Source organism: Glycine max, chromosome 14 (genome assembly GCF_000004515.6).
Source record: "Glycine max cultivar Williams 82 chromosome 14, Glycine_max_v4.0, whole genome shotgun sequence".
In the NCBI taxonomy this organism is placed as follows: domain Eukaryota; kingdom Viridiplantae; phylum Streptophyta; class Magnoliopsida; order Fabales; family Fabaceae; genus Glycine; species Glycine max.
This window is the reverse complement of record NC_038250.2, coordinates 39,475,715-39,487,098: the sequence shown is the minus strand read 5'-3', so window position 1 is coordinate 39,487,098 and position 11,384 is coordinate 39,475,715. Positions and strand designations below refer to the sequence as shown.

Genomic DNA, 11,384 nt, shown 5'->3' with positions numbered 1-11,384 from the left:
AAATTTAATTGCAGATAACCAGTACAAGAATTCAATTGCAAAGAATTATATATATATATATATATATATGATCTTGTAAATTCTTCTACTTAGTCATTATTAAGAAATACTCATTTTATTTATTTTTCTTAACTAATCAATTTAATTAAATCCTAACTAAAATACTCACATATCTACTTACTGTATTATCATTTTTAAAATATTACATATCCTAAATCTATTGCCACCCATATTTATCAGGATTGGATTATGCCTAAACCCATGTTCTAACAATTTATAAGATTCTAAAAAATTGCCCAACGTCCTAAAATATATGCTACATTCGGAAAGGAGGCGCTAAAATGAGAAGGAAGAGACTACCGACACAAAAGGACAAAAAATCCTTTTTCTTTTTCATATTGTAACAATCCAAACTTTATAAGGTTCTATAATGTCCTTAAACTACTCTTCCTATTTATCACCCAGCAGGACAAGAGAGAGCGAAACAAACCAGAGGAGAAGAAAAACATATCTGACTTGTAATATTTTCTTGAGCTAAATCATCGCGTCAAATTTTATTAACTGTTAAATAATACTCCAGTCCTGTACAAGCTGTTTAATTTATCTTATCGTTCTGCATTAAGATTGACTATTTAATCCTTGTCTGGCTTAAGATTTAAGTTTGATTTTTCACAAATTATTTTTACACTTGATTTCTTTTCGAGTCTTCTTTTACTTAGTTTTAGTCTTGTTATGAAATTTTGTTCTCCACCTTTAATTAAAAATGTCACATAAATTGTATAAAACTAACAAAGAATAAATATGATACAATATATAAAGAATATTAAATAAATAAATACAATTATTGTATTGAATCATATCTTTGGAAATCCAAAATACAAACTATGTCTTTTTATAGGATACATAAACAGTATCCATCAACATTCAAAAAGAAGAAAAGCCCAATATTCTAAACTTCTTAGAATCTTATGTAAACCAAACAGCATATATGTGGAAAATTTGCATTAGTATGAACTAATCATGGCTAGCAGTCAAATCTTGATGCCTTATTTTCTCTTTTGCAACTACTATCATATAGAAGTCCATTAATTATTACTGCATTGGATCTACCATAACCTTGATGCAGCTCCCTTGTCTAAGAACCATTTCAACTCTCCTTCTCTAGGTGAAACCAATTGAGCAGGGAGCTTATAATCACTAGGAGCTTCCTCCAGTGCAGAGTAGACTGCATCTGCTTTACCAGCACCAGTCACCACCATTGCTATGTTTGAAGAAGCATTGATCACTGGCAAGGTAAAGGTGATCCTCTCTGGTGGTGCGGTGGGTGCATTCTTGAGAAAGGTAACCCATTTTTTGGTCTCATTCAGTGTAGGGTGCTCTGGGAACAGAGATGCCACATGCCCATCAGGACCCATGTCTAACAACACAAGATCAAATTTTGGAAATCCTGTGGCTAGTGATTTTGCGACCACATTACTTGCAACCAAGCGTTTGAGAGTTGTCTCATAAACATCAGCTGCTCCATCAGCTGGCAAGGCATCATCAATTGTGTTGACATTGTATGGAGGAATTGGCACCTGCCAAAGAGAAAATTGAGACCAAGCTTCAATAAATTAATCTTTGGAAAAAGATATCCTCAAGTTAGTCTGGCTTTGGACATTGATTAAGAAAACAAAAGGAAAAAAAATACATTTGTTGCAAAAGAAAGCATTTATTGCGTGTTAGATGATCAATTTTAAATCGACGACTATTTAATTACTAAAGAATTAAAATTTTGATTTAATCACTATGTAAATACAATAATTTTATCTTGTCGTTAAATTTGTGGGATCATTTGTCATTAAATTATAATATTCATAAATATTGTCATTAAGATATATTATTTTTTAAAAATCAATTTAACATTAAGTTATAAAGTTTAAGAATTAATTTATCATTAAATTATATATAAGATGTAATTGTTATATTTTTTATACATTCAGAAGATAAATCAGAATTTTCTTTTTCTTAAGGATTAAATTATCAACAATTTGCATATTTAGAAACTAAAATGATGATTTACCCTTTATTCTATCAAAATTACATAAAATCTTAGCAGGATATAATATATATGTGTACCTTGGAGATAAATCCATCGTAAGCAAGCTTGTAGTTGCTATCCACGTGAGTCTTTGGCACCACTTTCTCATCTACCCAAAATATATGCCACTTAGACCATTGGATAGTGTTAGAATAGTGAGGTTCCACTAGCTTCCTGAAATTTTAACATCAATATTTTATTGCAAAACTTTTTCCCAAATAACAATCCTTAAATCCCACATTCTATCTGGTATTTAAAAAGGGAAACATTATTCTATTTGCTATCAATCCTTATTGGTAGAGTAAGATGATAGAATAAAAAGTAAATGTTACCTGAGGTACTTGATAGACCCAGCGGAAAGAGCGATAGCGAAGTATCCTCTTTCTTTGATGAATTTATTGGATAGATCAGCAACATATTTGGCCAGAGACACAGCAAGATGTTCCTTGGAGAATACCTCCACGTTCTTGTTATTCATTGATGCCTTCACTAAGCCACCCACATGATTTCTCTTAGGCTTCATAGAAATTGGAGATACATTGTTTCTTAGAGGCTGGTAGAGGCTTTTTTGTACCACTTCCGGTGACAGCAATGACATGGAAGGGGATAGTGTGTGTTGCTTTGGTTTGGAAAGCAATGTGCTTTTGGGAGTGCATGACAGGGAGAAAATTGTGGAAGTGGCCATTGTTGTTGATAGGTTGATATAATATAGTTAGAAGCAGTGAGTTGATCGATATGCAAATTGCGTGACCTGAATTACACTGGGATGTTGGTCTCCTTATTTATGGCAAATAGTTTAGATTCTTTTATTACTATAGGAAGCAAGGTGTGGATCCTCATGCAAGTTTTTGAAGCAATCACAAAGAAAAAGGTAAGCAAAATCGTAAAAGTAAACTATGGATAAAATATACGGAAAACTTTGAAGTTACCAGTATTATACTTTATTTGAATTTATTTTATTTTATTCATGATTTACTTACAATATATATTTTCTTTCTTTTTTTAGATCACATTATTATTTATTAGAGATTATTTTGTTCTAACGGAATAGAATTTATGGATGACAAAACTTTCTCTCTAAAGGTTTTTAAGACAATCATATAGATAACTTGAATTCAAGATCTAAAAATAATTTCACGTTAGTTGATCTAATGATTAGTAGTCACACCATATATTTTTTGACACACTCCTTTTAATAATACTATGATACTCTAATATTAGTTAAAATTTATTATAAATTATAAATATTAATTAAATAGGAAAAGAAACTTATAAAACTTTATAATTTCTAAAATAATTTAGTCAATAATATTAAAGTACTATATCCAAAACGACATATTAGAAAGTGAAATGCTAACGCGCGTTTCTCTTTTTATAACATTATTATAAGAGGAATAATACTACAGTAAAAATTAGACTTTGGCATTTTTAAGAAAATGTTAAAATCAAACTTTATTATGACAGGTTGGAATTCTGGATAATGATTTATAATTTTTTATTATATTAAAATACATAACGCATAACTACATTTAGAGTCTATCTAACTGAAATACAAAATTTCATAACTCTAATAAATCGAATAATAAGTCAGAAGTTGAGAAGTACGTATGTAGGTGAAGAAGTTATTATGGACTAAATATTGAGGAACTGAAAAATAAACTTTATCTACACTCTTTCTTGAAAAACAAATAGTGGTGAACACTATAATTATATTAAAAATAATATACGAATGATATAATTCATATGTGAGAGGACTAACCTGCATAATAAAATTATCATGTCATAGTGATAGAAGCTAGATAGATGTGATAAATTGTGTGTTTCTTGTAACACCCTGAAATATTGTTAATTATAAATCGATGTTTAATTATATTTATCGTGTTATTTGACTGTATGATTGAATTGAATGAGTTGAGGTATGGCTTGAATTAGTCATGTATGCTTTGCTTGATGTTGATATTGAGTTATGTGGAGTTTTATTGAGCTAAGTTGAAATTATGAGATTTCAAATTTTACCTAAATTTATTCTAGCAAAACCACGATGCTGGATTCATCAACCGTTGGATTGTCTTCCCATTTTGGCTGGACGTTCCTAAGACCAATCCCCATAGTTTGACCGTTGGGATTTTCAACATAACAATTTTTCATCTCTCGCTTAGCGCGAGAAGCGCTCTAAGCGCAATTCCAACCCAAAAAAGAATTGTGCTGAGCGAGAATTGTTGCGCTTAGCGCAAGAGGAATTGCGCTTAGCAAGAATTATTGCGCTCAGCGCAAATTCCAACCTGAGAGGGAATTGCGTTGAGCGAGAATTGTCATGCTAAGAGAGCCAAAAGGGAAATCCCACTTAGCGAGAGACGAGCTCGCTAAGTGAGATCTACAAATTATAAATACATTCTTCAGCATGAAAAACATGATTTTTTTTTCACTTTCCTCCTCTCCAAATGCCCACCTAAACCCTAACCTCCCTTGTTCTCTTTGAACAACCAAGTGGATGTACCCTTCACTTGAACTGATCCACAAGAGATGTACCCTCTCTTGTTCTCAGTTACAACAACCCAAGTAGATGTACCCTCTACTTGTACCACAAAGGATGTACCCTCCAATATGTTAAGACAAAGTTCTCAAGCGGTTAGTCCTTTGAAACTTTGTAAAGGGGAAACAAAAGATATCTCAGGCGGTCAGTCCTTTGAAATCTTTTGTTTAAGGGAAATGGAAGAATCAAAAGAATTCTCAGCCTGTGTCGTTTTGAATTCTTTAAAAAGGGAGAAGGGAGACACAAAAGAATTCAGGCGGTTAGTCCTTTGTTCTTTTAGAAAAGGGAGAAGAGAGACACAAAAAGAATTTAGGCGGTTAGTCCTTGTCGAATTCTTTTTGGCAAAGGGAGAAGAGAGACATAAAAGAATTCAGGCGGTTAGTCTTTCGTTCTTTAGGAAAAGGGAGAAGAGAGACACAAAAAGAATTCAGGCGGTTAGTCCTTGTTGAATTCTTTTTGGCAAAGGGAGAAGAGAGACACAAAAGAATTCAGGCGGTTAGTCCTTCGTTCTTTTGTAAAAGGGAGAAGAGATACACAAAAAGAATTCAGGCGATTAGTCCTTGTCGAATTCTTTTTGGCAAAGGGAGAAGAGAGAATGAAAAGATATAGCACACTTTTGTTTTCTGTGAAAGAACAATGTTTGAAAACCAGAAAACTTAGAAAGCTTTTGGCAAAGAAAGAAGAAGAAGAAGAAGTTCAAAAGTTGTAAGAGTTATATCAAGTACTTAAAATGCAAGTCAAGGTCTTGCTTTTATAGACTCTTCATGTCTGGTCAAGAAAACCATTGGAAGATTTATAACCTTGAGAAAATCTTGAGAAAACCATTGGAAGAGTTACATCTCTTGATTTATATTCAAAACTTGTCACTAGTAATCGATTACCAAAACCATGTAATCGATTACACAAAGCATTTTATGAAAAGATGTGACTCTTCACAATTGAATTTGAATTTCAACGTTTAGATACACTGGTAATCGATTACCAATATATTGCAATCGATTACACCATTTAAAAATCAATTGGAACATTGCAAATTCAGTTAAAAGCTTTTTGAAATCAAACTTTGCCACTGGTAATCGATTACAGGAAACTAGTAATCGATTACCAGAGAGTAAAAACTCTGGTAACTTAGAAAATTTTGAGAAAAACTTTTCTTGTAAAACAAAATTGTGCTATGTTTGGTTTTTGAAAAATTCTTTTCAATACTTCCTTGTGAAGTCTTCTTGATTTATTCTCTTGAATCTTGAAATCAAACTTCTCCTTATTCTTGAATCTTCTTGGTTTCTTCTCATGAAACTTGAAATTAATCTTGATCTTGTTGACTCAATCTTGAAATCATTCTCTTGGGCTTTTTGTCATCATCTTTGTCATCATCAAAACTACTTGAATCAACTTGATTCATCATCATGAAGCTTGCTTCTACAAGATAAAAGCGAGGACTTTGAGTCATGTGAAAGATAAAGGCAAGGACTTTGAGTCCTATGAAAGATAATGGTGAGGACTTTGAGTCCTGTGAAAGATAAAGGCGAGGACTTAGAGTCCTATGAAAGATAAAGGCGAGTACGTTTATGAATATATGTATAAATGATTTTGGTGATGCCAAAGAAGAATCAAACAAGGCTGCTTCATAGGATAAGCATTGCTTCAAGATTAATACAAGATTGCTTTAACAAACAAAGCCTTGCTTCAAGATTTCTTTAAGATCAAGCCTTGCCTCAAAACAAAGTGTTTCCAAGACATGCAAGGCTCTGGTAATCGATTACCAGAAGACAGGTTTGAAAAATAGTTGTTCAAAAGGGTTTTGAATTTGAATTTTGAACCTGTAATCGATTACCAGCAACGAAACTCTTGAAATTCAAATTCAAAAGTCACGACTCTTTAAAATATAACTGTGTAATCGATTACCAGAAACCTGTAATCGATTACTAGTGAAAAAAATTCAGAAAAGTCTTTTTGAAAAGACATATCTCTTCAAACCATTTTGAGAAGGCACGAAGGGCCTATATATATGTGTGTCTGATTTCAAAAAGCAAGAGAGAGATATTCCAAGAGAATTTCATTGCCAAATGCTCTCTCAACAACTCTTGGGAAAACACTTGCAAATCCATTAAGAGTTTATCCATGAACTTCAATTGTAATATTCTTCTCTTAAAGATAGAATTCTTCTTTTGCTTCTTCTTCTTCTTATTCAAAGAGATTGATTAAGGGACCAAGGGTTTCTTAAGTTGTAAGGATTCTTGAACACAAGGGATGGGTTGTCCCTATGTGGTTCAGACTTTGTAAAAGGATTTTTATAAAGAGAGTGGAAAATCTCAAGTGGGCTGCTTGAGGATTGGATGTAGGTACAAGAATTGGCTGAACCAGCATAAATCGAGTTTGCATTTCTCTCTTCCCTTATCTCATTTATTATTGCAATCAATTTTGTCTTGCATGTTTAAAGAACATTATTAAATTGATTGTTGCTTCTACTTTTGCATTCTGAGCCTATCATTTAGAAGGGGGTTAAAAGTTTGTTAGTGGGAAATTAATTCACCCCTTCTTAAGATAACTGAGGCCATTTGTCCAACAAGGAATGTAAATCATGCAGGTTTTTATGATGTCAAAAAGAATTTGCTTGATATCATCAAAAAAAGGGAGAATATGAATCATTCATGTTTTGATGATGTCGAAAAGAAATCACTTGATAATGATTGACATCATCAAAAAGGGGGAGAATGTGAATGTATGTATACATGATTTTGATGATGCCAAAGAAGAATCAAACAAGGCTGCTTCAAAGGATAAACATTGTTTCAAGATTAATACAAGATTGCTTCAACAAATAAAGCCTTGCTTCAAGATTTCTTTAAGATCAAGCCTTGCCTCAAAACAAAGTGTTTCCAAGACATGCAAGGCTCTGGTAATTGATTACCAGGCAATAAGTCATGACCCTTTAAAATATAACTATGTAATCGATTACTAGAAACCCGTAATCGATTACTAGTGAAAAAAATTTAGAAAAGGCTTTTTGAAAAGACGCATCTCTTCAAACCATTTTTAAAAGGCACGAAAGGCCTATATATATGTGTGTCTGATTTCAAAAAGCAAGAGAGAGATATTCCAAGAGAATTTCATTGTCAAATGCTCTCTCAACAACTCTTGGGCAAACACTTGCAAATTTATTAAGAGTTCATCCAGGAACTTCAATTGTAATATCCTTCTCTTAAAGAGAGAATTCTTCTTCTTCTTCTTCGTATACAAAGAGATTGATTAAGGGATCGGGGGTCTCTTAAGTTGTAAGGATTCCTGAACACAAGGGAAGGGTTGTCCCTATGTGGTTCAGACTTTGTAAAAGGATTTTTACAAAGAGAGTGCAAAATCTCAAGTGGGTTGCTTGAGGACTGGACTTGGGCACGGGAAGTGGTCGAACCAGTATAAATCGAGTTTGCATTTCTCTCTTCCCTTATCTCATTTATTATTGCAATCAATTTTGTCTTGCATGTTTAAAGAACATTATTAAATTGATTGTTGCTTCTTCTTTTGCATTGTGAGCCTATCATTTAGAAGGGGGTTAAAAGTTTGTTAGTGAAAATTAATTCACCCATTCTTAAGATAACTGAGGCCATTTGTCTAACAACTTGGAGTCCTGTGAAAGATAAAAGTGAGGACTTTGTGTCCTATGAAACAAGCCAATAGGTACTAGTACTAAAGGGCTCAACCTTATGAGAAAGCAAGAGATTGACTCTTTGAGAGAGCCTCTCATCCGAAACTCAAAAGATAGGACATTAGATTTAGGAAATTGGTATATAAAGAGAAATCTATCCACTTATAGTCTAACATGATTTTTGGGTTGTAGATGCATGCAACCTTCATCTCGAAATGCAGTAAATGTAGGCTTTTGTATTTAGTAATGCAAAAGGTTTTGAATCATGAAAATTGTGTAATGCTCATGACATTCTTCCTTATTTTGGTGACCTTAATTGTTTTCTTTTTTCTCCCCCCCCCCCATTTTATGTGTGAAAAAACACAGATTGACTGTCTCTTTCTAAAATATGAGATAACTCATGCAACCTCATCCTATCTTTTGCAAATCTCTCTGGGGGAATCCCTTAGAGTGTGTGTTTTGATTTAATCACCTGACAATTTTGGATGATGGTAGTGGAGCTGTTTGACATTTAATCAATCAATTGAAATATTGATCCTAGGGTTTTCCCGTGTCCTTTCATTAAAAATTTGATGATTTTGCATAGCAAGAACATATAAGGCTTTGGGATCGATCGTGCGCCCCATTGAAGGATTTCAATGGAATTTCACACTTTGGTATGTGACCAAGTGAAACTTTTCCGATTTAAGATCGTAGAGTGATGCCATAGGTCTGTCGATCCCATTGAAACTTCATGGCATGGGCTAATCCTGAAAGAATTTATACAATAAAGACCACCCTTGGATTCAAAAGGAATCCTAATGAGTTTGCATGAGTGACTAACATCAAATGTACCTTACTATCACAATTGTCTTTGGGCATTTTCCACGAGCTCCTGGTCGAATGAGTTTTCTTCTCAAATGTGTAAGTGCGAAACCTTGAGGATTCTTTATATATATATATATATATATATATATATATATATATATATATATATATATATATATATATATATATTCAACAATCACAAGCGTGTGTGGGTTTCATTCCAGAATCCCAACTTAAAATCAAAATTAGTCATTCCTTGATCCACATGGGCTTTATTAGGCTTGTAACGTGGTCAGGGGTAAGAGGGCTATGAAAGAAAGGATTAGAGAGGCTCAAAGAGTGTTTGAGGGTTATATTGAGTAAGAACCTTGAGAGTCTTGCTTGTACTTTTGTTCCTTTTAACTCTTGGGTCAGGCTCTACTCCTTTTGTCTTATACATTAATCCTTATTGCACTTTTGTGCCTTTCTTGTAAAATCTGGAGATCTTTTGTCTCTCTTTTTCATTGCTCTCCTTTGGCGGATTTTCTTTTCTTTTTTCTTTCATTGTTGCCCAACTTCATACAAGTGTTGTTTGCATTGCTCTTCCCGCTAGTTTAGCGGTGGTTCCTACTCAGGGTTTCTATTTTGTATTTTGTTGTTTTTGTGTTGTTTTTTAGAAAACAAATATGCTTTGGCTCGGAGGGAGTAACAAGAGATAAATTAGTTTTTGGGATGTTGAAACACAGCCATGTGTCATTTCAAATCTTGACTATATACTTTTGTAGTTTGGATTTTGGGACCAAACCTCTGATAAACATGCTCATGGTTGTTCTTTTATTTTCTTTTCTTTTTATTTTTTAATTTTTTTTACTAACCCTAACTTTTTCCTAGGCCACCCTTTCGGGTTTTCAAACTACCGGGTGAGAACTTCTGATCTGCCCTTAGGTTCGCTTGAGGCTCATGTATGGTGCCTCTCATTGCCCCAGTGTAGGGCTCTGAGGTATCTATTGTTGTATTTTGTCATGATCTTGTAGCAAGGAAAAATGAAAGAAACTGTGCAGGTTCTCGAAAATGAATTTTCAAGGACGAGAAATATTTAAAAGATTTTCAATTGACAGATTAAGTCGAATGACTCTTGTTCTTGATGACTCACCTTTCTCTCAGAAAAACAACTTTTAAGAATGATGAAATGAGGTCACATAAATGTCTGTACTTCTTATTTTTGATTTGAAACACAGTCAATCAAACATTTTTTTTACTCGTTGTTTACGACACCCTCACCAAACATGGAGAATGAGCAACTTCTGATTGAACAGACTTGGAGTTCAACTCAGGAGTGCAAGTCACTTGAGCAAACAAACCAATGAGTTACATTCACATTCCAGTGAAAGTTAAATAAGCAAAGATGTAATTGTGAGAGAATGAGAGACAAGGACATCAAATTTATCCATATTATTAGCATTGTGACCATTGTTTACAGTAATGGCATAAACCCGAAAATCCTAATGAGTCATTGGAGACATCTAACAACAACCTTCAAATTGCCCCAAGCATCATACATAGCATTTCTTGACGACTTCAGAACTCACGAGCGATTCCCTTCCTAGAATCTCAAATGTTCGATCAAGTGGCCTAGGAATAATTAAGAAGGGGGGGTTAAATTAATTATTACTAGACCCTTACTAATTAAAAAATTAGTCTTCTTAGGATTTTAATATGTTGTTAAGTAAATGAAGAATAGAAAAGAAACTTAACCAAAAGTAAAAGCGGGAATTAAAGTGCACAACGGAAATTAAAAGAATAGGGAAGAAGGAGACAACCACACAAGAGTTTTTATACTGGTTCGGCAACAACCCGTGCCTACATCCAGTCCCCAAGCGACCTGCGATCCTTGAGATTTCTTTTCAACCTTGTAAAAATCCTTTTACAAGCAAAGATCCACAAGGGATGTACCCTCCCTTGTTCTCTTTGTACAACCTAGTGGATGTACCCTCCACTAGAACTGATCCACAAGAGATGTACCCTTTCTTGTTCTTAGTCACAACAACCCAAGTAGATGTACCCTCTACTTGTACCACAAAGGATGTACCATCCAATGTGTTAAGACAAAGTTCTTAGGCGGTTAGTCCTTCGAAACTTTGTGAATGGGGAAACAAAAGAATTCTCAGGCAGTTAGTCCTTTGAAATCTTTTGTTTATGGGAAAGGGAAGAATCAAAAGAATTCTTAGACTGTGTCGTTTTGAATTCTTTGACAAGGGAGAAGGGAGACACAAAAGAATTCAGGCGGTTAGTCCTTCGTTCTTCTGGAAAAGGGAGAAGAGAGACACAAAAAGAATTCAGGC

The 11,384-nt window shown here is 33.8% G+C and overlaps 1 protein-coding gene across 1 annotated transcript; it reads right to left on the bottom strand.

The window, feature by feature from the left end:
- Positions 1-828: 828 nt before the first annotated feature.
- LOC100803687 (probable 6-phosphogluconolactonase 4, chloroplastic) lies at positions 829-2,838 on the bottom strand. The gene is made up of 3 exons (XM_003544084.5): positions 2,413-2,838; positions 2,119-2,254; positions 829-1,577 (listed from the first exon to the last, which is right to left on the bottom strand). The coding sequence occupies exons 1-3, from the start codon at positions 2,763-2,765 to the stop codon at positions 1,107-1,109; spliced, it is 960 nt and encodes a 319-aa protein (XP_003544132.1). The 5' UTR covers positions 2,766-2,838; the 3' UTR covers positions 829-1,106.
- Positions 2,839-11,384: the final 8,546 nt, after the last annotated feature.